Raw genomic sequence first — 27,596 nt, 5'->3', positions numbered from 1 at the left:
GCTTTTTTGAGTGGCAGATCTATGTCTGTCTGTCTGTAAATGCATGTGTTTGAAAGAAAGGGAAAAAATAGATGAGACAGGAGTAGAAATATGGTCCATACTCTTTCTTTATTCTCTCATTCCTTGAGCCCTTGAAGTGATCTGACGCATAGCCAAAACTCTGACCGACTGACCTTGCCTTTTTTCAATTTACAGGTGTACTGTTTATTTTATTTATGAAACTCAAAATAAAAAGTTTTTGACAGTAATATATAGCTCATTATTTCAAATTCATCATACATTTTTTTTTGGGGGGGGGGGAGCAGTTATAAGAATTCCCCTAATTTAATACCCCTCACTTTTCAAAACATTCCTTCGCCTCTAAATTACTGAGCGTTCAGTGTGTTTCTACAGCTCTCGCGCCATTAATTTACTGTCCATTACCCATTTAAAGAGAAGCATGTCAGTCTAAGACTAGTTATACACTCTCCCCTTTAAATTGGATTTGAATGGATTAACTCCAGCCTTGTTTCCCAGAAAGCCTCATTCGTACTGTTCATAATTACATTTCACACTGAAATTTAAATTCAGGTCAAAGTGTCATTAAGGTCATCCTCATCTTCCTGACACTTCATCACTATCCCACACATATTGACTTTGGTCTACGATGCTGTGAAATTGTGCTTCTCGATATCCAAAATGAGTTTTCAGGTGTTGATAAATTGTTTAAAACATGCAGCTAAATCAGTATTATGTCAGCCTACTGTTTTGTAATGGTTTCATGACTCACTCTGCTTTAAACAAAGCTCTTCCTACTCTTCACTTGTGCAGTCTGAGTCATTTAATGCTGTACATTTGTATATATCAAAAGCTCATGCTGAGTTAAAGAAGACATATCATGATATAATCTGACTTTTTACATGTGCTATATTCATATCCCCGGTGTATCTACTAACCCAGAAAAAGTAGAAAAGGACAGCCTAGTAACTTTGTTTTGGTAAGCATTTCACTGTTTCACAGACATAACCGGCTGTTTTTGTAACTTATGTGTGTTTTTAACAAAAACTTGTGTGTATTTGACAGTTTAAGCGCAATAAGACATGAAAGAGAATTTAGTTTAGTACTTACATGCCATGTACATGCTTTGGATGTGTGCACTCAAAAATACCTACATCAGAAGAATAAACTAATACGGCTTTAAAATTTTGGTATCTGAGGTAGGAGCTGTAAAGGCACAGTCCTATTCTGGAAAAGGGGTGGGAAGCAGCAGCTCATTTACATTTAAAGAAACATGCAGGAAAATAGCATGTTTCTGCTTCCACTCAAAATTTGCATTTTCAAAATAATATAATAAATGAACTGTGGGATATTTTGAGCCAAAGACTTTACAAACACATTCTAATGATACCTGAGACCTATGTTACATATTGTAAAAAGTGGCATAATAGGTTTTTCTAAATAAGTTGTACTAAAGTCTAGTAACTAGACTTTCAAAAGCAAAACTGCATCTAAGTCTGAGGCAACTTTTCTTTTAATGTAATAGTACAGTGAGGGAAAAAATTATTTGATCCCCTGATGAGTTTGTATTTTTGCCCACTGACAAAGAAATGATTAGTCTATAATTTTAATGGTAGGTTTATTTGAATAGTGAGGGAGAGAATAACAACAAAAAATCCAGAAAAACGCATTTCAAAAAATGTATAAATTGATTTTCATTTTAATGAGTGAAATAAGTATTTGACCCCTTCGGAAAAACATGACTTAGTATTTGGTGGCAAAACCTTTGTTGGAAATCACAGAGACAACAATACTCAGATTTTAACGCGATTAAGACAATACTCTGATTAAGAAGCAACCATGTAAACTGATATTTTTGATTAATTTAATACGACTAAAGTCATAATCGGAGTAAACACAAATCGAATTAAGACAGGTGGAGTATTCCTATTTTAGTCGCATTATGGAAGACATGTACACACCTTAATCACACTATTCCCCTTGAGTAGGACTTTTCACCACAGGATACACACTAATGCTGCATTCCAGACAGGTTTTTGAGCTCGTAAATCATGTCTTCAAACCACGACTCAGGACTTTGTAGCACTTTCACGGGTAGAAGTTTGGAAAAACACGGGTTTCCTGGAACGCGGCATAACGCTCTCAGTTGGTCGCTTGTGCATATGCTTTGGTTTCATTTTTATTTATTAATTTTTTTGCTACAACATGGGATTAATCAATGCTCATTGCTGATAAATAGTTTGTCTGTTATCATAATTTATAGTTTTATGGAAACGTATTTAACATTCAACCCGTTCTTTTTCATTTGTAGGCTATTATTTGTGATTTTAATTTTGTGAACGGGATTTCCGCTATTGGAACGTCTTAGGATACTTTTCACTTTTACTTTTACGAAATTCATGATCTTTTGCTTACATATAGGCTACACCTATCAATTTTAAGATTAAAACCAATCCTTAAAAGATGGATTTGTTATTTTTAATTAAACAGCATAACAACAATCAAATAAAACTAGCTTATATAGCATTTATTAACAAAAACTAATAAGACGAGGCATGGACTCCATCACATGCTGTGTTATATGCCGACTAAACCATTTATTACAGGGCGCGCAATCAAATTAATTAATAAAAACTAAATAAATAAAAGAAAGCCTCCAAGGCGTAATGTGACGTAAACGGCAAAGATAACAGGGTTTTCAAAATGAAAACAAACAAAAAAAGTCAATCTAAACTGGCTTTCGGTGACTGTGCTTGCATGTGATTTTTTTCCTAAAAACTGTCTGGCTCTGAAACGCTCACTGTATAGAGCAGACGCTTTGGAGCAGCACAGCATGCACAAAAATGTGTTGCATATGTCTAGAGCCACTTCAAGCTTTTGTCAAATTAAAACTGAAACATCCAAAAGTCTATAACGAAGATGAACTGATAGCATCGCGTGTTAATGATGCGTGTCATTAACTGATCTATGTACTATAACATGTAAAACGGGAACATGAAAGGAATATTCTAAAAGCAACTCATGTAAACAGCTTAATCATATTATTGTCTTATTCAGAATAAGGTCATTAATTGGATTACTGGTGTCCATGTAAACGTAGTCATTGTCATGCTGGAATACCCATCCACGACCCATTTTCAATGCCCTGGCTGAGGGAAGGAGATTTTCACCCAAGATTCTTGCCCCGTCCATCGTCCCTTTGATGCAGTGCAGTTGTTGTCCTGTCCCCTTAGCAGAAAAACACCTCCAAAGCACAATGTTTCCACCTCCATGTTTGACGGTGGGGTGTTCTTGGGGTCATAGGCAGCATTCCTCCACCTCCAAACACGAGTTGAGTTGATGCCAAAGAGCTCAATCATCTGACCACAACACTTTCACCCAGTTTTCCCTCTGAATCATTCAGATGTTCATTGGCAAACTTCAGATAGGCATGTACATTCTTGAGCAGGGGACCTGGCGGGCGCTGCATGAATTCAGTGCTTCACGGCGTAGTGTGCTACCAATTGTGACTATGGTCCAAACTGCCTTGAGATCATTCTAATATCCTCCTGTGTAGATCTGGGCTGATTCCTCACCGTTCTCATGATCATTAAAACTCAACGAAGTGAGATTTTGCATGGAGCCCCAGAATGAGGGAGATTGACAGTTATTTTGTGTTTCTTCCATTTGTGAATAATCACACCAACCGTTGTCACCTTCTCACCAAGCAGCTTGGTGATGGTCTTGTAGCCCATTCCAGTCTTGTGTAGGCCTACAAACTTGTCCCTGACATCCCTGGAAAACTCTTTGCTCTTGGCCAAAGTGGAGAATTTGGAATCTGATTGATTGACTGCTGTGGGCAGGTGTCTTTTATACAGGTAACAAGCTGAGATTAGGAGCAATCCCTTAAGAGAGTGCTCCTAATCAAAGCTCATTATCTTTATAAAAGACACCTGGGAGCCAGAAATCTTTCTGATTGGCAGGGGATCAAATACTTATTTCACTCATTCTGTCACTGTTAAGATAAACATACCATTAAAATTATAGACTGATAATTTTTTGTCAGTGGGAAAATGTACAAAATCAATTTGAAAAAAATTTGAAAAAAAAAAAATCAAAATAATTTGCTACAGATTCTACAACAATAAAAATCTCTCATAATTATTTAGTTAGCCAAAAATTAATATTCTGTCATCTTTTACTCACTCTCATGTCATTCCAAACATGAGAATGACATGAAGAACATTGGAGTCTGAACAACATTGACTTTTATTGTATGTACAAAAAGGTTTGCAAGTCATGCAGGTTTGACATGACGCTGAGTTTTCATTTTTGGGTGAACTATCCCTTTACCATTAGAGAATACCTTAAAAGTAACTTCAAATAACTGCTTTTTTAATGTGAATAAAGAGATGGCATGCCTGATGGGAACATGAATGTGGTTAAAGGGACGTGTGGGATATTTTTATGGCATTTTTCTCAAAGGATTCCTCGTGAGTCCCAGGAGAGGGGTGCACAGAAGTCTTTCCACAGATACATCCAGATGTGTGAGCGTGTTTTCCCAATGATGCTGAACAGATGGCATTTAAACGCTTGAGTACCTGACTTAGCTCGACCTATAAAAGACAAAGCTGACTCTTCTGTTGCCTAAAAATCATGATTCTTATTTCAAGCTTTATTTTCTTGACAGAACTATTGTGCACAATTTAGTGCGCGTGAACAATTTGGAGTGTATTACACATTGTGATACATGTCTGAGTGGAAATTTCTGTGGGCAGAGGTTCATGGATCCCCAATTAGATAGATAGATAGATAGATAGATAGATAGATAGATAGATAGATAGATAGATAGATAGATAGATAGATAGATAGATAGATAGATAGATAGATAGATAGATAGATAGATAAGGACAACTGAGGGACTCATATGCAACTATTACAAAAGTTCAAACACTCACTGAAGCTCCAGAAGGAAAAACGATGCATTAAGAGCCAGGGGTGTCAACTTTTTTAATTTGAAGATCAGGGAAAATTTAACTTATTTTGTCTTCTGGCCCTGGGGAACATGTAAGTATCTTCTGTAGCTTCTGAAGGGCAGTACTTAATTTTAAAAATATGATATTTAGGCCAAAAAAAAAAAAAAAAAAAAAAAAAAAAACATCCTCATTCCAAAAGTTTACATCCCTTGCTCTTAATGCATCGTTTTTCCTTCTGGAGCATCAGTAAGCATTTGAAACTGTAATGGTTGCATGTGAGTCCCTCAGTTGTCCTTAGTGTGAAAAGATGGATCTCAAAATCATGCAGTCATTGTTGAAAAGGGCTCAAATACATGAAAATGGTGAAAAAAACAAACAATGGACTCAAGAACAACTATCACTATCACTTTGAACAGGGTCATTTTTATGAATTCAACTATTATTTTCTCTTGTGGACTGTATGTAAATGTCTTTTATGTGAAATATCTTATTCAGGTCAGCACTAAATAAAAAATAACATGCATTTTGTATGATCCATATTATTTTGCTTAAATAATTAACACTGCAGATTCTGCGAGGTGTATGTAAACTTTTGACTTCAACTGTACATAAAACAACACTGCACTGAAATGGTACAGTGGTGTGACAAAATATGCTTTTTTAAATAGACTAGTAGAATTTGCTTAGTGTAAATAGCAATGTTTTGACTATGTGTGTGAATAGCAACGAATAGCATCTCTATATTTAATATTTTCTAAGTGCAAATAGTGAAAGAAGCTATTCACACAAAATGCAAATAGAAGTAATATACTATTTATGCTGTGGGCAATTTTCTGCGCAAAGTGGGCGGAGTCAGTGCAATCAGCCTTTACCAATAAAGTTGACTATTTGCACTTACTTCAAATAAACACTACCTTTTAATAATTACACAAGTGTGGGACAAAAAATATTAAAAGTGTTTAGAATGATTTTGAGATTGACGGATGGATAGTCAGATAGATCTGGGTTATAAACTGGACACTGGCTCAATAGAGGAGGGCTGTAATTTCTCGACCTCCACTCAAGTCTTTACCCATAAATTGGAGCACATGTGGTTGGCAAAATGGAGCATCATTCTTCCAGCGAGAGGCGGAGTTAACCGGACAGAGAAGCGCTCCGTTGATCTGAATTTTCACACGGGTAAAGAGAGGCGCGCAGCTCTGTGCCTCCAGTTTAGCTCTGTGGACGCAGTTCAAAAGAGGAAGGCGTATGAGGGAGAGTGATGAGAAAGTAGAACTCCATATTAAAAAATAACAATAATAATTGTAATGACCACTATGGCCGTTCCTGCGACTCTCCCGGTTCTCTCTGGGACTTCTGCGGTGTCCGGTAAACTCTTCAGAGCCGACCCGTTCTTCTCGAGTCCCGCGGACTCTCCGCGACTGAACAACTCTCTCAACGCGACGCTTCCGAGCGGCGCGACGACAAACGAATGCAAAATCGTGGAGGTGCACGGAGTCAAAGTCGCTTCTTTTAACGTTGATGGACAGGAGCTTATTTGTCTCCCGCAGGTCTTCGACCTTTTCTTGAAGCACCTTGTCGGCGGACTGCACACCGTGTATACGAAACTCAAGCGTTTGGATATAAACCCGGTGGTGTGCACCGTAGAGCAGGTGCGCGTCTTGCGCGGACTCGGTGCCATTCAGCCCGGAGTGAACCGCTGCAAACTCATTTCCAGAAAGGATTTCGAAGCGTTGTACAACGACTGTACCAACGCAAGGTTCGTTTGGTCAATAACTTTTTTCTTGATATAGTTTAAATAATTGGCGATTTGAGCATTCAACTTTGAATTGCATATAGTCTCCTAAAGTAAATATTTTTTGCACTTTTTCAATATTACAGAAATTCCTCAGTTCTTATTTCTAAAAGCAGCACTGCAGTGAAGCAGAAATGTGTGAAAAACAGAGGCAGATTGTATTTTACACTAAGGCTGGGTGGAGGAACATAGTGTCCCGTTATGCTGCTCTTAAGTCATTTCAAATGGCAGTCGACTGAAAGCAACAAGTGGAGTCCCAGTTTTGACTCAGTGGAAAATATCCAAGATGTTAGAAAAAAAGAAAAATCTCAAAGAAAGTTCTTAGCAATGGTATTTTGTAATTTCCAAAACAACATGATTTAATCACTGCAAAAATGTCAAAAGGTACAACCTAGTGAAAATTAAATATCCTTAGCACCTTACAAGTTTATGCAACCTAATTTGTTAGGGTTTTAAAATGTGATATTGATTCACTATGATTTAGTTTTTAGCTTTTGTTTTATAAATTTCTTGTGGCTTTCTGCATGGTTATGCCACACTGACACTGATTCGGCAGCCAAAAGTTTTTCAAATATTAAAGTAAATTGCAAACAAACAAACAAACAAACAAATAATTAAATGGAGTCCAAAAAAATTAAGCCTTTTAATGTGACTTTAAGTCCTACAAAAGGTATTAAATGACTTGAACTCAGAAAGCAAAAACATGAACATTTTTTGAATAACTCCAGACTAAAAATACAGCACTATGCAAGGTCTCCAACTGCTAATATGAAAAAAGGTATTTACTTGGTAAAACATTTTCATGAAAACTTGCTAGGATTAATATATTACAAAGTGCTTATCTTCTCCACAGACACCCTGGAGTACTTTCAGGGACCCCGCAGACCCCTGAATGAAAACCCTGGCTCTAATTAGATGGAATAGTTCCGTCAGGAACCATTAGTTCTGTGAATACACATTGTGCGTCAGCTTGTGGATTTTTTGTGGCCAAAGTGTAATTGCCATTCTTTGAAGCCCAGTGCATGCCTGTCCTGTTCAATCCCCTTTAGATCCTCACGTACGTGACACAGATCAATTTTCCAGTTCCCTCTGTTATGTAAGCGCATATGCATTGGTCAAGATAGTAAACTGTTTATTCGCTTTCCGACCTTACTGCTTGCTTTTCATTAAGTACATTTTGAGCATCCTGTGTTGTTTCATTACTTACGTCAATAATAACAGACTTGTTCTAAACAGAAAGAGAGAGAGAGAACCAATTAGTTTGCATTTCGATCCTAACAAAGACAATATTTACTTGGAGGCAAATAATGTAATGAATTTAAACATTTAATTTGTGTAATAGCCTCTGTTTAATTTTTGAGCGATTAACTACATGACTGTATATATTTTAGTATGTTTTGTACAGTGCTGTGAAAACACTGGGATCATGTAACCTCTGCAGAGTCAAGTTACGGTCGCGCTTTATTCACAGCAGACAATAGGTTAAAATTTGGCGCTTTGAACGTGATGTCTTAATCCTCCTCTTTGTTGCGGTCCGTTTGTGCAGGGACCATAACTGAATAGAGGGGAGATAAATTGTCATATTAGGTCATGTGTTTTGAAGAAAGCCTGTCATCAGGTTTCAAAGGGCCCTTTGGATACTTTCAGAGGTTTGCAGGAAATATTTTTATGGCGTGTGAAAGTCAAAACTGTTGCCTCTGGTGAGATTAGGAAACTGTAGTCATTTGAAATTTAAAGCTATGACTCTTCGAGGAAATGCTAGAGAGAAGTGCATCTACTAGCAGTTTTTTTGTTTGTAGATAATTATGTAGAAACCCGCTGTTTGGTGGCTTTTGGTTCACAACTGCTAGTTTTGAGGCCATATGTTTGCTAGTGTACTGCTGTTAAGTTATTCATAGGAAAATACAATAAAAATGGAATGATTCCAAAAAGAACAATATACTTTTTGATTGTATTAAGAATTTAGTATTGGTCACATTTCAACCTTTGTGTTGTCTGGATTGTGTTTCCTAGCAGATGGTTTACACTGCTGTGCATGAGTGAACTGCTTATTCACCTGTGACATATATTGTGGCGAACACACACATACACTCATGATTTTATTTCTTTGTATAAACAGTGGTGTCTCACCATATGTGATCCCAAGAATACAAAGGCTCAATGTCATGTGCTAAAAATGACCGTTTATTAATACAAATTTGGAAACCAAAACATTAAGCACAATAAAACATTGCCTCAGACGCTTTTGAATCACGATTGAGTCAGTATGAAGTAATGCATGATGTAATAATGAGTCTGTACATGGGGCTGCTGTGGATGAATACTATGTCTGCTATAATATGAATGCAGAATAGCCTCCAGGATCATAGTAACATTCAGCTTTTGACTCTGTAGTGAAGCAATTTCTATGGAAGCTGTGGAACAAAAAATAAAATAGGTAGTTGCAGTTTTTTTTATCTGAATTCTGGCTCTTTTCATGCAATTCTGGCTTTTGTGAGAAACAAACTAAGAAATGCCAGATATAGTCAAACCAAAATTGATTCAGACACATTCAACATTTCTGCCATTATTACAGCAATATGACAAGAACTCAAGAGTTAAACTGTGTCAGAACAAATTCATCCTGATAATTACAAATTAATTACAGTCAAACCAAAATGTATTTAGACACCTTAAAAATTTCTCACATTATCAGAGTTTATTCACTATAGTTTAGAAATATAGATATGGTATGTAACAAAAGGTATAGAAAATATAGAAAGATAGAAAGGTATGTAACAAAACATAGTCAGGTCAAACTGTCAAATCAAATATTTAGTCCTAAATTTTGATCATTTTTACTTTAGTACACTGTGTGAAGAATTTTTGGGTATAATATGTCACAGTTTACTTTATTTTGCTATCCTCACTTACGTTAATTAACTATAGTGTCCTGCTCCCACTAGTAAAAAAATATCAAAAATGATATTGGTGTCTGAGTAATTTTTGGTTGGATCTATATACTATTAATAACAATTGTGAGAAAATCTCAAGCTTGTTTTAGCCCATGCAAGTTTATTAAACTAACCCTAAAACTAAAACCATAAAAAAACATTTTTATTATTTAAAATAAAATAAATCCTAACTGAAATAAAATATTTAATTTTTATTTAGTTTAACTAAATGTACTAAATTTATTTAAAATAATTAAAATAACTACATATTTTAAAAAAAAGACAATAAACACAAGAAAATTACTAAAACTTACTAAAAGTAAAATATAAAATATAAAAATAAAACCAAATAATATTTCTAAAAACTATAATAGCATCTCAAAGATACTAAAATAACACTTTGTTTTTTACTTTGAAATAAAAAAAAATTAAAAGATAACTCCATCATTATCTTTTATCTCTGAGATTGTATCTGGCACTACTTTGTAGTGAAGCCATTTCTATGGAAGCTTTGGAACAAAAAATAAAATAGGTAGTTGTGGCTTTTTTATCTCACAATTCTGGCTCTGTTCATTCAATTCTGGCTTGTTTTCCTCAAAATTGTGAGAAACATTTAATTGTCTTTTTATATTCTTTAATTTAAAAAAATCACTATTTTTTTATTCAATAGCCGAAATAAGCTTCGTACATTTTTCTATTTCAGCTCTGCACTTTGCTTATGCGTGACAGTGCGAATCCAGTAACCTGTTAATATGGGTGCCACTGCAAATGCATGCAGTGCAAAACAGGCCAAACATGGCATTATGTGCTGCTTCAAGCAGTGAGTGTGAACGACTGTGATAGCAGCAGTCATTCATTTGATTCCTTATTGAGTTGTGTCTCAGCTGAGGTCATTCAGTACATTCAGTACTAATGAGCTGCACTAGGGGTGCAGTTGCACTCAGCGAGGTTAATGTGTAGCGTGAAGTGGACATTTTGATAACACTTAATTACATTTGTCCACATCAGAGGCGGATGTTGGATGGTACGACTTCTGCGTCACTACTTTGTGCCTCTTTGTCAATAATCAGGCTGTAAATATTACAAACTTCCTCTTTAGAAAGTTATTGTACAGACCAGGTAAATATGAGGAACATGTGGATAATAAAGCCCATTAATCATTAGATTGCAGGTTCATATAATAAACATTTGATGGCTGATTAGAAATGACAGAAAATTGCTTTGTGTATTAAGTCTTAAACATGATAAAATTAACATTTTAAACATGCAGTACACTACCATTTGAAAGTTTGAGATTTCTGTCAAAATAAATTCATGCCAAACCCTACATTTTGATTAGTTGTGCATATTATGGACCACAAAACCAGTCTTAAGTAGCACAGGTGTATTTGTAACAATAGGCAAAAATACACTCTATGGGTCAGTATTATCGATTTTCTTTTATGCCAAAAATCATTAGGATATTAAGTTAAGATCATGTTCCATGAAGACATTTAGTAAATTTCCTACTGTAAATATATAAACTTAATTTTTGATTAGTGATATGCATTGCTAAAAACTTAATTTGGACAACTTTTTTTTTTTTGCACCCTCAGATTTCAGGTTTTCAAGTACTTGTATCTAGGACAAATATTGTCCTATCCTAACAAACATACATCAGTGGAAAGCCTATTTATTTAGTGTTCAGATGATGTATAAATCTCTAAAAAAAAAAAAAAAAAAATGACACTTATAACAGGTTTTGTGCTCCATGGTCACATATTTCTAAATCTAAATGGACAAATAAAACCTCTTTATTGTGTTTTCAGTTACAGTTGGTTACAAAGATTGTGCACAATCTTTTATGGTCATAGGTAGGTGAAACCAAACAGACAATAAAAGCGTTAAGAGCTTTTTATTGTTTGTGGAGAGACGAGCTTTATTTAGCAGTTGTACCACAAACTGAAGTTCTGTATGTTATGCCAAGCGATTAGCTGATTGCGAGGTGCTAAGTGACAGGTTAGCACAGTAAGTGCTTGAGATACTGAATGAAACAGGAGGAATCTGGCATCTTTTTTTCATGACCTGACTCTTGTCTAGACGCAACAAGAGTCAGCTTGTTTTCAGACGAACGGATCCTCCACCTCGCTTGTTTTAGCCTTAGCATCATGACCTGTTTATGACTTCTGTTGAGTGTGTCATGCCTCGGTGTTTGCATTGTGGTCGTGTAGACGGGTAACATGCGGATGGATAGATGTGTTATGATAATGTTTCTTCAAAAAAAAAAAAAAAAAATTAACCAGACTTCTGTTGGGCTCTCTTATCTGAGTGAAGGAGATAAGCTGCTGTAAAATAGTCAGTTTCCCCTTAAGACAGTCAAGCAGACAAACGCACACACACTCGCACACTCCCTCCCCACGCTTTTTCCTGTTGAGGTGTGGATGTTATGGATGGATGTTAGACACATGATAAGCCCTCTCTTCCTACTCACCTCTCCATTAGAGGCTTGAAGAAAACAAAAATGACAAAGTGGAGCTTGACAGTATATCTTTCAAAGCCTGCTTTTTTCTTTTGCCTTCCTTTTAAAGGAGTAGTTCACCTAAAAATGAAATATCTGATCATTTACTTACCATCATATCTTTCAATGTCTAACCTATATGTGACCCTGGACCACAAAACCAGTCTTAAGTCGCTGGGGTATATTTGTAGCAATAGCCCAAAATACATTGCATGGGTCAAAATTTTTGATTTTTCTTTTATGCCAAAAATCATTAAGAAATTAAGTAAAGTTCATGTTCCATGAAGATTTTTTGTAAAATTCCTACTGTAAACATAAAGCATTGTTAAGAACCTAATTTGGACAACTTTAAAGGTGATTTTCTCAGTCTTTTTGATTTTTTTGCATCCTCAGATTTCTGATTTCAAATAGATGTATCTCAGTCAAATATTGTCCTATCCTAACAAAAGCTTATTTATTGAGCTTTCATATGATGTATAAATCTCAGTTTTGTCAAATTTAACCTTATGACTGGTTTTGTGGTCCAGGGTCACATATGACCAAAATGGAGATATTTTCTTCTTTCGCTTGTTTTGATGCAATTACAATAAAAGCTTTCAGATTTCCAAAAAGGATGCAACAGCATTATAAAAGTATCCTAATAGTTATCAATGTCACATGCACTATAGTTTTCTTATATGTACACACACTGTTTTTTTTCCAACCTGATCTCATGCCGAAAACATACCTGTGGGAACTTTTTCATACATACCCCCATGTACGTTTCATAATATATTTGATGTGAAATGTCCACTAAGCGGTGCTAAAAGGGTCAGTGTTTGTTTTTTCCCCCCAGAACAGATGAACGTACATATGGTACGTTTTATGTGATGTTGGTTTTGTATGTGTCACCGCATTTCTGACTTGAAATGTCCATTGAGTGGTGCTCAAGATGCGAAATATGTACCGCCATGTATGTTTTGTGACATATTCAATGTGAAATGGTCACCGAGTAGCACTAAAAGAGTGTTAGTTTTTTTCCCCAGAACAAATGAACATACATACGGTACATTTTATGTGTCACCTCAGTTCTGACTTGAAATGTCTATTGAGTGGAGCCATAACTCTAACGCTCCGTGATGTTATAAAATAACGTACCATCTGCACTTCATCTAAAGCTACCCGATTGTAACAAAAGTGAATGTGACGTAAAAACGCAATTGCAAGCATGCTGTATTAGCTTGTTTTTCGATCTCTCATCTTTCGTCTTTCATAGGGAGTCATGTTTTTCACGGGATTCGTACCCAAGGATTACACATCCTAAATTCAATTCTGTGCTGGCTGAGCTACCGAGCAAGCTTGTTATGTGCGGAAAGCGAAACATATGGAGCTGTAGTTAGAACTGTGTATGAAAACAAAGACAAGTGCTTGCTGTTTTACCACCTCTAGTGTTCATTTCTGTTGGAAACTGCAGTGATATGTACTTATTGGTACGTATTTTGCCTCTTGAGAAAAAGTTCCCACAATACAATTTCGTGTTCAGGTAGTTTTTTTAATGTGTTTGAAAGTTTTTTTTTAATATATTTAATATATTGTCAAATTAAGATTATTATTTTTTTATTTAGACAGTTTCAGGTGATTCTTTGAAAAGATTTGAATTATTTATTCACAAACATTGCTAATTTTAATGTCAACACTGCAAGGTCTAGAGCAAATCTACAGTATTTCAGTGAATAAATGTTTAAATTTTGGCTTGTTTCTCGCACAAATCTTCAGATGACTTACAATATAAGTATAAGAGTTGTGTGGGCCACTTTTATGATACTTTCATACTGCTTTTATAAATTTTAATTCCCCATTTATTGTCATGAAACAATGACAGAGGATAAAAAGTCTTTGGGTTTTCAAAATGTTCTATATTCTTTTAACAGTTTTTTTTGTCCATATTTGTAAAATGGATGTTTTTTCAATCTGTAATCTAATTGAGTAAATAAATAGTTCGCCCAAAAATTACAACTCTGTCATTAATTACTCACCCTCATGTCGTTCCAAACCCGTAAGACCTTAGTTTATCTTCGGAACACAAATTAAGATATTTATCAACGTCACATAAAACATACCATATATACGTTAATCTGTTCTGGGTTAAAAAAAAAAAAAAGAGGACACTCTTCTGTTTTAGTGTCCACTCAGTGGACATTTCACACAGAATATGTCATGAAACGTACATGGTGGTATGTATTTTGTGTCTTGCGCAAAAGTTCCCACAGATATGTCGCTAATACGTCATGTACAGTAGTGTGCACACAACAGCATTTAAATGATATCCCAAAAAGTTGTGTAGTATGAGAAGAACAGCATAACTGACTTCGAAACTCAACCATTGTGTTGCTGACATAAGTTTCTAATTTATTTGTTGTTGTCATATGTAAGAAAACCCTTTGATTGTGTTAAAATCACCGTAACACATGCATCTCATGCCTTATTGCTTAATTTTACTCCTCTCTGCTGTATTGTAACTCATTCCCCCAGTTTTTCCATTCTCGCTCTGTAGCACCTTTGAGAATGCTGCTCGCGTCTCTCTGACCGATCACAAGGTGTCATCCCTGACTGTGCTGACTTGACACTTTCCCGACACACATACACACACACACAGGATTGTTTATTGGCTTGCAAATATGTCCTCTATCTAAAAAGGACAGAGAGGGAGGAAAGTAGAGAGAATTGAATAAGTAAATGTTTTAATATGCAGGAGGCAGAGAGGAAAAGAACGACAGGAAGAGTGGAAGAGAAAGAAGGAGAAGTATTCATGAGGTAGAGGCCGAAACTGGCAAGCAGTCAATGCAGAATCGTGGTCATTAGTGATGCTTGCTAACGTACCATAAGTGTTACTTTTAATATTTCTCATACTTTTTTTGATTTAAACTAACTTTGGTGTGTAACTCATTTTATATAGCTTTAATTAATTTCTGTAGCATGCCATTTGAAGTACTATTCCTTTTAAGCCTGGCAAAACCCTGAAGACTTACACTACTGCAACCACTTTTCAGAATGCAATTAAATATATAAAGTTCCAACCTATGTTTACATAGTTCACTATTTTAGAACAAATCATACATTTGTTATAAAATTAAATAACCCTCATAAACTATTCGCGAATATAGAAATGTCCTTTAAACACATTTCTATATTTACTCAAACATTAAGAAAAAATGCTTTAAGCCACCAGTTGTTGTGCCCTCTTTCACTCTATGAATAGAAATCAGCATTTATGTTTTCGGTTTGCTTCTCTGATTCTTTTTAGAAAGAGAATGAATGAAGTCTTTGTGTGGTGAAGAAACAGAGCAGCAGATAAACTGTGCCTCTCTTGCTCTCTCTCTCGCTCTGTCCATTTCCTCCTCTGCTTTCATACTCAGCCTTCAAAATGCATTTACTGTCATTTAAAGGCATATATAATAAATAATGATATGATATTGTTTTTGAACACTGAAGACGTCTCAGATTGTCTCACTGTGACCTTCTAATTCATTCTCTCCCTTTGTCTTTGTTATTTTTTGTTATGGCCATTTTTTTTCTTTCGCATTTTTTTTCCCTCTGTCATCTCCTTCCTCTCCTGCTCTTCTCACTCAATTGAAAATGAGAGACTGTAATTAGCTCGTCTGTGGTCTACACAAAACCAGCCAGAGAAAGATGGAGCTATTGTATTTCTCAGAAGAAAGTCAATAGATGTCATTGTGTATGTGTGTATAAATGGGTGTGTGAAGGTGTGATTAAGCCTGTGTGTGTGTGTGTGTGTGTGTGTGTGTGTGTGTGAGAGAGAGAGAGAGAGAGAGAGAGAGAGAGAGAGAGCGTTTGTTTATGTGTGTGCCGCCTGTCTATCCTTATTATCATACTTGATAGTAGCGGGGAGAAGAGGCAAAGGACTACATAAATTCAATACCTAGCTCAAATGAAAAGAAAGAAAGTAAAGACGACAACCTTGACCAATCAATAAAGGGAGGGATTCCCTCCAGACCTGTGCACTATGACATCATAGTTGAAAAAAAAATATAGAAACAGATGCTTTGTCTTATCAAAGCAAGTCAGTTCAGGTGAATCTATTTAATGTATTATTTCAACTCTGTTACTATCTACCAGGTAAACAAATAAAATATTTAATCATGTTAGTAAGTGTTTTATTTTTTGATTATTGTGATTTATATTAATTAAATTTTTTTATGATAAAACATTTTGTACATTTTTTAAAATAAAATATAAAAAAAATAAAAACAATATTTGCTTTAACAACAACAAAGTCAAGTGATATTTTTGGTATCTTTAAGATGTTTTTTTGCAACTTTATTTACAAGACAGTGAAGTAACTTCCTCAGAGTGAATGAAATAAAAATAAAAATAAAAACGAAAAAAATAAAAAATAAAAATAAAATAAATTAAATTTTAAAAAACAATAAATAAAATAAAAAATAAAATAAAATTGGCTATGATTAAATACAAGCTATAATATAATAATATTTGTTATAAAATTAAACCCTTTTTATTACAATACATGCATTTAGTCAAGTGATATTCATCGTATCTTTACAGTGTTTTTTGCAACATTATTTACAAGACAATTAAGTAAAATAAGACAATTAAATAACATTAAAATGAATTAAAACAATTAGATCAAATAAAAATTACAAGACAATTAAATAAAATGAAATTGTTATAACACAATAAAATATGGCTATAATATAATAATATTTGTTATAAAATTACACCCTTTTTTGCTACAATGCATGCATTCAGTCAAGTGATATTCTTGGTATCTTTAAGGTGTTTTTTTAGACAGTTAAGTAAAATAAGACAATTAAATAAAATTAAAATTAAATATAAATTAAAACAATTAAATAAAATAAAAATTACAATGAAATAAAATTGTTATGATACAATAAAATTGGCTATAATATAATAATATTTGTTTTAAAATTATACCCTTTTTTACTACAATACATTCATTCAGTCAAGCAATATTCTTGGTATCTTAAAGGTGTTGTTATTATTATTATTATTATTATTATTATTATTATTATTATTTTTGCCACTTTATTTACAAGACAATTAAGTAACTCCCTCGGAGTAAATAAAATAAAATGAAAAAAATTGTTATGATACAATAAAATTTGCTATAATTGAATAATATTTGTTATAAAATGACACCGTTTAATACAACATAAAATAAAATAATAAGATAAAATAAAATAAAATTTGCTGTGATAAAATATAATTGGATATAATATAATAATATTTGTTGTAAAATGACACCATTTTCATAATAAAATTTAAAATTAAATTTGCTATGATAAAATATAATTGGATATAATATAATAATATTTGTTATAAAATTTGCTATGGTAATATATAATATAGTAATATTTGTTATAAAATGATACAATAAAATTTGCTATAATATAGTATTTGTTATAAAATGCCACCTTTTATTGCTACATAAAATAAAAATAATAAAATAAAATAAAATAACATTTGCTGTGATAAAATATAATTGGATATAATATAATAATATTTGTATTAAAACGACACCCTTTTCATAATAAAAAATAAAATAAAATTTGCTATGATAAAATATAAATGGATATAATATAATAATATTTGTTATAAAATTTGCTATGGTAATATATAATATAATAATATTTGTTATAAAATGATACAGTAAAATTAGCTGTAATATTTGTTATAAAATGACACCATTTTCATAATACAAATTTAAATAAAATTTGCTATGATAAAATATAATTGGATATAATATAATAATATTTGTTATAAAATTTGCTATTGTAATATATAATTTTATATAATATAATAATATTTGTTATAAAATGATACAATAACATTTGCTATAATACAATATTTGTTATAAAATGCCACCTTTTATTGCTACATAAAATAAAATAATAAAATAAAATAAAATAAAATTTGCTGTGATAAAATATAATTGGATATAATATAATAATATTTGTTATAAAATGACACCTTTTTTTTACTACAATCTATGCATTCAGTCAAGTGATATTCTTTGTATCTTAAAGTTGTTTTTTTTCAAGTTTAAGTTGATATTTTTTTGCAACATTATTTACCAGACAATTAAGTCACCCCCTTAGAGTAAGTAAAAAAAATAAATAATAAAATTTGCTAAAAAATATATACTTTTTTTTTTAGCAGAATGCATGCATTCAGTCAGTCAAGTGAAATTCTTGGTATCTTTAAGGTTTTTTGCAACATTATTTAAAACAATTAAGTGACTCCATTAGAGTGAATAAAAAATAAAATAAAATAAAATTTGCTAAAAAAAAAAAATACTTCTTTAGTAGAATGCATGCATTCATTCAAGTGAAATTCTTGGTATCTTTAAGGTGTTTTTTTTGCAACATTATTTAAGACAATTAAAGGTGCCATAGAATGCATTGAGAGAATATTTTAAATTCTCTGATATCTACATAGAAGGTATATGGCATAGGAACGGGCAAAAAATCTCCAGAAACGGTTTTACAGGTCCATTTACAACCCTAGGATTTGTCCCTAGAATGAAAGGCTCTGTTTTTGCCTTATTTGGAAGCTTCATGAATATTAATAAGCTCTGCCCTGATTGGCTGTTTCACAGAGCTGCTCATCTCTATAGCTCGCACATTGATAAACATATCTATTTAATTAGGAGCTATAGCCGCTTTTAATATGTGGTTTGTTGAATCTGCCGTTTTAAATCGCCGACAATTTAGTCTCATTATTGTGATCGTATGTGCTCTGTGTAAAGTTATAATGCAGAGGGAGTGCTTACGTTACTTACCACACAAGTTCAGCTGCTTGACAGTGATACTTGGGATCTGTAAATCATTCGCCATCATCAGCGCAGTCATCTCTCTGTTTACGTGGTAAGTGAAATCTTTTGTACTGCAATGTAACAGGCTAGCGCTAGCATTAAGCTAACCGTGTCCCTTCAGTGGCTTGCCTTGTTTAACTGAGTTCCTGATGTTAGTGATGATTGGGCGATGCAAATGTTGGGGGCGTAACTATTAACGATCCCGGGGATGTTGCGTAACAGTCTGTGTTATGTTGGAATTGACCTATTTTTCGGTGGTCTTTTGCAAACACTAGATTTATATAAGAAGGAGGAAATGTTGGTGTTTAAGACTCATGGTATGTCATGTCCATGTACTGAACTGTTATTATTTAACTATGCCAAGGTAAACACAGTTTTCCATTCTATGGCACCTTTAAGTGACTCCCTTAGAGTGAATAAAATAAAATGAAATAATAACATTTGCAATGATTAAATAAAAGTTGCTATATTATAATAATATTTTGTTAGAAAATGACATACATGTGATCGAAAGCAGTGTTTAAGTTGATGTGTAATTTCCTAAACACTCAAAAACAGATCCAAAGTTTTAAAACCTTCACAGACCCACAATGTTTATACTTTTCAGAGTAATGAACCAGCAAATGTCTAACATATTTTTAATGTTCCTAAACGCTTTTAATCCTCCTAAAATTGAACAAATATGCTTATTTTATTTATTTTATATAAGACCATTCAGAATTTTTTCCATTTGCTTTTTGGGGCGAAATGTGAACCAATTTTGCGACATGTTTCTGAAAGATTCACCCTAACAGTTGTGAACATAAGTAAGTGAACATTTATGGATGTAAAGAGGAACTGCAGTGAGACCAGTGGTCAACGCCTATGACAGCTGTTTGATATCTATCAAGGCAATAAATAGCAGCGCTACCCTCTTTCTTTCTGTGTGTGTGTGTGTGTGTGTGTGTGTGTGTGTGTGTGTGTGTGTGATTGACAAAATGAATAGTTGTTGAACTGTGTGTTAGTGTGTGTGTGCCTGAGCTTTAGTAATATGTCTTTGATCTCTGGGGGAATCCTCCCTTGTCCTCCATCTGCCACCAATCATAGTCGATGACAGAGTATTGATTGAGAAGAGGTTTCCATAGTAACGGACTCTTGGGTGTGGTCTGATATATGTTTTATGCAGAGCTTGTCTTTGATAAAATGTAATATTTTCACCTACACTCTAGAGTAAACACATCAATACATAGTCATTTTGTGTTCACAATGATACAGCAAATATCATCAAGATCTCATACAATAGCCCTGCTGTACCTGTGCGAGCGAACATGTTTAATCAGATTAGATTGGAGTAGATAATACTTTACTCTCCACTACTGTGGAAATTTGGCTTTACAAACAAGACTACTTATGAACAAAAGAAACATTATGGAGCACAAACAAATGCAGAGCACAATGTCCTTTAATTCATAATGAATAAATATATGATAAATAAATAGAATAGATGCCAATATGCTGGATTTGTTTTCACGTAGTATAGACAGCCCTGAAAAAACACACACAAAAAAATTGGCGTAGCATTTACTTATTTACATTATAAAACAATTTTCACTCAGATATTGTGAATAATTCACAGAATTGGCTAGTAATCATTTAAATTAAACCTACAAATTTGAAGTAGAAGGACTACTCTTTTTGTAAAATGTACTGCAAAAATCTCTTTTATTTACAGTTTAGAAAAATATTTTTTTACATTGAAAAATTACGTAAAGATTTGGTCCATTGTTGGTTTTTTTTTTATAGAAATACTAAATGCTAAAGCAACTTTCAAACATTTTTTTTACATTTGCAATACTCACATATTACACCAAAATGAATTTTTGTTTTGCAATCAGAATAGATTGGATGCTCATATTTAGCTAATTTATATTTCATTTTTTTTAAAAAGATAACAGAAAATGATTTAAAATAAAGATACAAATCGTAACTAAATATGTTACATTGTAACATACTGTAGTTTCTCACCATGCAACTTTTGTGGGATAAATTTATATGGGTCATTCTACAGAATTAGTCCAAAATCAGAGTTGGAAAAGTCTGGAAAAAAATTAGCATTTTCCCACAAATTTTGTATGTATGCAAACTGTATAATATCCAAGGTACATATTTCTAGTAATAATGCAGTTAATATAAAGTTTTGGAATATTTGTCCTCTCCCCAAATTTGTCACTATACCGAAAATTATATAGAATTTAATAAGAAAGGTTTTATTGACTTATTAAGATTTTGCTTACATTTTTCTTGTAAATATATTATTTTCTAATTTATTAAAACATTTTCAGAGGTAAATCAATAACAATTACAACTTTAGCAATATTTTTTTAAGTTTGATTTATGAGATTTTTGTATTTTGAATCCAAATTTTTTTCGTAAAAGGCAAAAAGTTGGTCATACTGATTTCAAAGTTTAAGGATTCATTAGTTTGAATATACATTGAACCAAACACTATCAAAACATCTTAGTTAATAATTTAATATACTTTATTTTTGACGAAACATCTCATGACAGCACATTTTCAGTAGTGACAGTAATGTTTTAGTGGCGACCACATCACATTACAGAATTTTAACCCACAACACTCCTAAAACATACTAAAATACAAAAAAATTTGCCGTACAAAAATTTTGTTTATTTCCTCCAAATAAAGGGTTATAGTTTTTTTTACTACTGAAATAATAATGACATGTTTCAGCCATGGCTGTTGTGGTAGTGGCAATTTTTTTTATAAGAGCCAAAAAAACAGATGTCACTACCAAAACTGCACCAAATTTTGATCACGACTGTTTTGAAACAATTTTAGATAATTTTGAACATAGCTCAAAGATGTTAATCAGCACACAAGATGGTTAGCTAGCACAATTGAACAGTGGTAGACATATAAAAACTAAATGTTATTAAATAACTCCTAAAAAAGTGTTTCATTTTAGAAAAATGGTGTTTGGTAGTGACATTCTTTAAAGTCACACACAGATTTTTCATACTTTTGAACACATTTACCTCAAAATGATAGGGCCTATCTACTCATCACCATGTAGTTATGAGAGAGAGGGACACATAAATATTTACTGATCATAAATGTATGGGTGTAGTTAAAATCAGTCTCAGCCAATGGACTTTTGGTAGTGACATAAAGTTTCATAATTTACAATGAAAATATAAAATAATGTGATTTTTTTTTAATCTAAAAGATATTTTTTAAATCAACAATGGAATAAAATTCAAAAATTATTTTAATATCATTTTCATAAGTTGAAATTCATGGGTTAGGGTTAGGGACAGCCACCTCCCAATTGCAAGTACCCACTAAATGGTGATTTTATAAATATATTAACCTTACAGATATTTTAAATATTGTTGGTTGCAAAAGATCTTAGTAAACATCTAAGATTTGAATACTTAAATGCTTTTGAAATGTGTTTTTGGTTGTGGGACAGCAGTTTGCACCAATTCTGTAGAATATGCACATAAAATATTTGACTAAATATTGATTAAGTAACAAAAATGCAAATGCGCCTGCGAATCAAACTCATGACCTTGGCATTTGTCGCATCTTGCTTTACCTGTTGAGCTGCAGAAATGCAGTCTTATCTGTCGCCACGATGTTGGCATGACTGTCTCGTTGAGCCGGTGTGTTTCCAGAGCCTCCAATCAGTTATTTTTATGAGAGTTTGTGTGCGCCAGTGACCTCTGCATGACTGCATCGCTTCCATCAGCGGCTCATCCTGTCGTTCGCTAAAAGAGAGGGATTCTTTTCTCTCTGATAATACAGAACAAAAGAGCTGTTGTCAGTAGATCTGGATTAGCTTTTTTGTGTTTCCGTGCGTGTGCACAGAAAGACAGAGCGAAGGAAAGAGAGGGAGAGAGAGAAGTGGTATCAAGAGATCAATGAATGAGCGTCTCCGAGAGCTGTATTACTGTAAGCTTTGTAAACAGCGTTCTTCCTTTTGTCTGTGCTTTTAAGAAAGAGGAAACCATTCACACCCCCGTACATCAACACACCATCCCACACACTCTGCACACATTCCTGTTAGGCTGACACAGCGGGTTAGTGGATGTATAAACATTACACACCGGGATGAAAAGAGAGATACGAGCAGCTGAACTGCCGTGGAAATGCTTCCCCCCCCATTTCTCTCTCTTTCTTTCTCTCTGTTGGGATTCATCCGCATATGCTTGTGGCTCTTTTAGGCATCAAACTAATTAAGCGTGCAAAAAGCATACACAATCCTTATTGTTTCAGAATCACATTGCCTTATTACATTCACGCTGTTTAAAATCTAAACTGCTGCTGAGCCTGTGTTAATTCTCAGAGATTTCAAAGGGGCCGTATTAGAGAAAACAGGATTTTCTTGCTCTTTTTAAATACAAGGGTATTACATTTCACTGCGTAACTTGCCCTGCGCCGTTTATCAAACAGACATGAATAACTGCAAAATTGTTGAGGAGACCCTGAGCTATTACTTTTTGAAGTTATCTGACTTAATGATTTTTCGACTGGCAATAAAAAGAATAAAAGATTCCATAGACTTTCATTTGGAGCAGGGACCCAAATTAAACCTAGACTTGAATGTAGACTCAAATTATACATAGACTCAGAACACCTTAGTAACACCCTGGAAACCATGCACAATATCTATAATTGCAACAGTGAGTTTCACACAGGCATCTTCTTATATTTCCAGAAAATGTAAAAGTCTCAGAACCACAAGCATATTAGACTGCCCACTATTTCATATCAACAGCTTTTTAGCATTTACTAACTTAAAAGGTAATTTAGTTTAGTTAAACTTTATTGTCTAGCCTTAGCTGAAGATTATGTCTCGCTGTACATACAATAATGACAATATATATGTGACCCTGGACCACAAAACCAGTCTTAAGTCGCTGGGGTATATTTGTAGCAATAGCCAAAAATACATTGTATGGGTCAAAATTATTGATTTTTCTTTTATGTCAAAAATCATTAGGAAATTAAGTAAAGATCATGTTCCATGAAGATGTAATTGTAATTTTTGATTAGTAATATGCATTGCAAAGAACTTAATTTGGACAACTTTAAAGGTGATTTACTCAGTATTTTGATTTTTTGCACCCTCAGATTCCAGATTTTCAAATAGATGTATCTCGGCCAAATATTGTCCTATCATAACAAACTATACATCAATAGAAAGCTTATTTATTGAGCTTTCATATGATGTATATATCTCAGTTTTGTAAAATTTAACCTTATGACTGATTTTGTGGTCCAGGGTCACATATATGACCCTGGACCACAAAACCAGTCTTAAGTAGCACGGCTTTATTTGCAGCAATAGCTAAAAATATCCATTTTTCATTTATGCCAAAAATCATTAGGATATTAAGTAAAGATCATGTTCGATGAAGATATTTTGTAAATTTCCTTCTGTAAATATATCAAAACTTAATGTTTGATTAATAATATGCATTGCTAAGAACTTCATTTGGACAACTTTAAAGGCGATTTTCTTAGTATTTAGATTTTTTGCACCCTCAGCACAGTAACAAACCATACATCAGTAGAGAGCTTCTTTATATATGAATCTCAATTCTGACTGGTTTTGTGGTCCAGGGCCACAACGTACACAAAACATTTACGTATAGAAGTATTAAACATATGGTATAGCAAAAACATTGGTTTTACCGATTAATTGCATTAATTTAACCTTATCTCATGATAAAAATATACCTGTGGGAACTGTTTCGCAAGATGCGAAATATGTAACGCCATGTACGTTTCATGACATATTCGATGTGAAATGTCCACTGAGTGGAGCTAAAAGAGTGTTCGTTTTCTCCCCCCGGAACAGATGAACGAACATATGGTACGTTTTATATAAATATAATGCTCTGTGACGTTTTAAAATAATAAACCATCTGCACTACACCTAAACCTACCCAATATTATGAACAAAAGCGAATGTGACGTAAAAACGCAATCGCAAGCATGCCGTTTTAGCTTGTTTTTTGATCTGTCATCTTTCAGCTCTTTCATCGCAAGTCATGTTTTTCATGAGATTCATATCCAAGGATTCCACATCCTAAGTCCAATCCCGTTCCGGCTGAGCTACCGAGCAAGTTTGTTATGTCCAAAAAGCAAAACATATGGAGCTGTAATCATAACTGTGTACAAAAACGATTACAAGTGCTCGCTGTTTTACTGACTCTAGTGTTAATTTCTGTTGGAAACTACAGTGATATGTACTTGTATTGGTAATTATGTATTGGTACGTTTTTCGCATCTTGCGAAAAAGTTCGAACGGGTACGATTTTCACATGAGATCAGGTAAGATTAATTGCTGCCAGTTTTTTTTTTATTTTTTATTATTGGTTATCTGCAAATCAATGGAAATAGCCAAGTGTTATAGTTAAGTGAAAAGTAAAAAATCGAAAATTTTAAATTTCACCTGTTCAATTTTTAGAATTCGAAATTTGGAACATTCTTTTTTATTAGTTAATGTTAGAAGTGTTACTTACTTTCTGTATTTTTTTATATTTATTTTCATTTCTTTTATTTAATAATTCTAAAACCGTGACTAAATTGGCACAAATTTCCATTTTGTCGAACTGGTAGCGAGTTAGTATAAATTTGTATTTCGTTAGCTATATATTTGCCAATCAGATGGTACAAATTCAAATGAATTCACCACCAGCTGACATAATTAAAAAAAAGCTCAAAATAAACATTGATTTAAGTTGATATCACTCACAATATTAGAAAAGAAATGCAAAAAAAAAAAAAAGTTGGAAAGGGTGTAGAAGATCCCCACTTTAAATAAAGGCAGCGAAATGCTATTTACACTAAGTGCAAATAGCAATGGATTCCATTTACACTAAGTAAAAGTAGCAGTATTTTCTTAGCGATATGCTATTTATACGAAGTGCAAATAGTGAGACTTTATTTACACTATGTAAAAATAGCAGTATCTTTGCAATAATATTAGTTGAATGCTATTTATACTACTTAATGCACGTGGCAGATATTTGCACCTCTGTATTGTACTGCATTAAAAACAGTATGCAATAATAATGTGTTGTGTAAATGTGATCATTTTTTATTTAAATTATTCAATGGATGCCGCCTTATTGGGACAATAAAGCCCTACCTACCCCTAACCCTGACTGATAAACATCTGTGAGGCACTTTTTTGTCAACTTTTTGATTATTTCCTTCATTTTATTATTCGGTCGATCGCATTAAAAAGTCATTGCTACGCGATTTACCACCTACATCATTAGAGCTATTGTTTAACAGGCGGCTTTTGTAATGGTGACTAGCCCAGCCATACATTGATGGGTGGAGTTAGTGTAAATAGCTTCTGCCAACAAGGCAGGTATTTGCACTTAATGTAAATAGACAGTACGTTAAAGAAAAATGCAACTGGTTTACTTTAGCTCACTGCATGTCAATGTCATTTACTGAATAAGTTATTCATATATAGGTTCATGATTGTTGGTGTATCAGAAGACAGATCACATTCTTGTCGTCGTCTACCATTGCCACATAAATCAATGGAGGGATGTTAAATGTCTGTTTCTCTGTCAGTCATGGGCCTCTGTTTAAAGGTCCTTCTCTTTTTTCTTCCACATTCTTGCAGGGCAAAAGCCCCTCAGTGTCTTTTAACCTTTGACTGCTCAGAGATTGTGTCTCTACCCCTGTGATGAACCTTAGAAGTTATAAACAAAAGCAAGACAGGCAAGAAAAGCTACTGGCTGTCCTTTCTCTTTCTCCTCCTGTTACCTCCCATCACCCTTCCTGACTAGACAGTCTGTATACTCTGGCTATTTCAACTGAAATTAGAGGGGTTTGTCTTTCTTTATTTGATCAGTAGTTGCTTGTGTTATGGGCGAGATTTCATATCCCATGATTGACAGGTGACAGACAAAGTGCAATGTAAGAGCAATAGGGAAAAAGAGCTATTGGGAAAAACAAAAGTATCACTTTTAAAGTTTACTGAACAGTCTGCATCTGAACCATCAGAATGATTTCTGGCTTTGACCTTTATAAAGCCCCTAGTTCCAGAAGTTAGAAACTCATATTTCTGTTGTATATACACTACACATAAATATTTTTATTCAGCAAGGATGCATTAATTTGATGATAAAATTACAGTAAAGACGTATGTGCTGTCTTCGACTGCTTCCTCTTCAACTTTTTCTTTGAATTATGCTTCTTCAACTTTTTTTTAGACATTTGCTTCTTTGACTTTTTCTTCGACTTCTGCCTCTTCGACTTTTTTCTTTGACTTCTGCTTCTTCTTCAATGTTTTCTTTGACTTCTGACTTTTTTTTAGAATTTTGCTTCTTTGAATTTTTCTTTGACTTATGCTTTTTCTACACTTTATTTGACTTCTGCTTCTTCGACTTTTTCTTCAACTTCTGCTTCTTTGATTTCTTCAACGTTTTCTTTGACTTATGCTCCTTCAACTTTTTTTAGACTTCTGCCTCTTCGACTTTTTCTTCGACTTCTGACTTCAGCCTCTTCGACTTTTTCTTTGACTTCTGCTTC

At 33.5% G+C, this 27,596-nt stretch overlaps 1 protein-coding gene across 1 annotated transcript in view; it reads left to right on the top strand.

Annotated features, from left to right (window-relative positions):
- Positions 1 to 6,145: 6,145 nt before the first annotated feature.
- Positions 6,146 to 27,596, top strand: part of dachb (dachshund b) — a 46,910-nt gene continuing 25,459 nt past the window's right edge. Inside the window, exon 1 of the mRNA XM_073842749.1 lies at positions 6,146 to 6,711. Coding sequence (XP_073698850.1) covers positions 6,260 to 6,711 — 452 coding nt within the window. The 5' untranslated portion in view covers positions 6,146 to 6,259. The remainder of the gene's footprint in view (positions 6,712 to 27,596) is intronic.

This window comes from Garra rufa, chromosome 6 (assembly GCF_049309525.1).
Source record: "Garra rufa chromosome 6, GarRuf1.0, whole genome shotgun sequence".
In the NCBI taxonomy this organism is placed as follows: Eukaryota; Metazoa; Chordata; class Actinopteri; order Cypriniformes; family Cyprinidae; genus Garra; species Garra rufa.
Note: the sequence above shows the minus strand (reverse complement) of the source record. Positions and strands in the feature narration are given on the sequence as shown.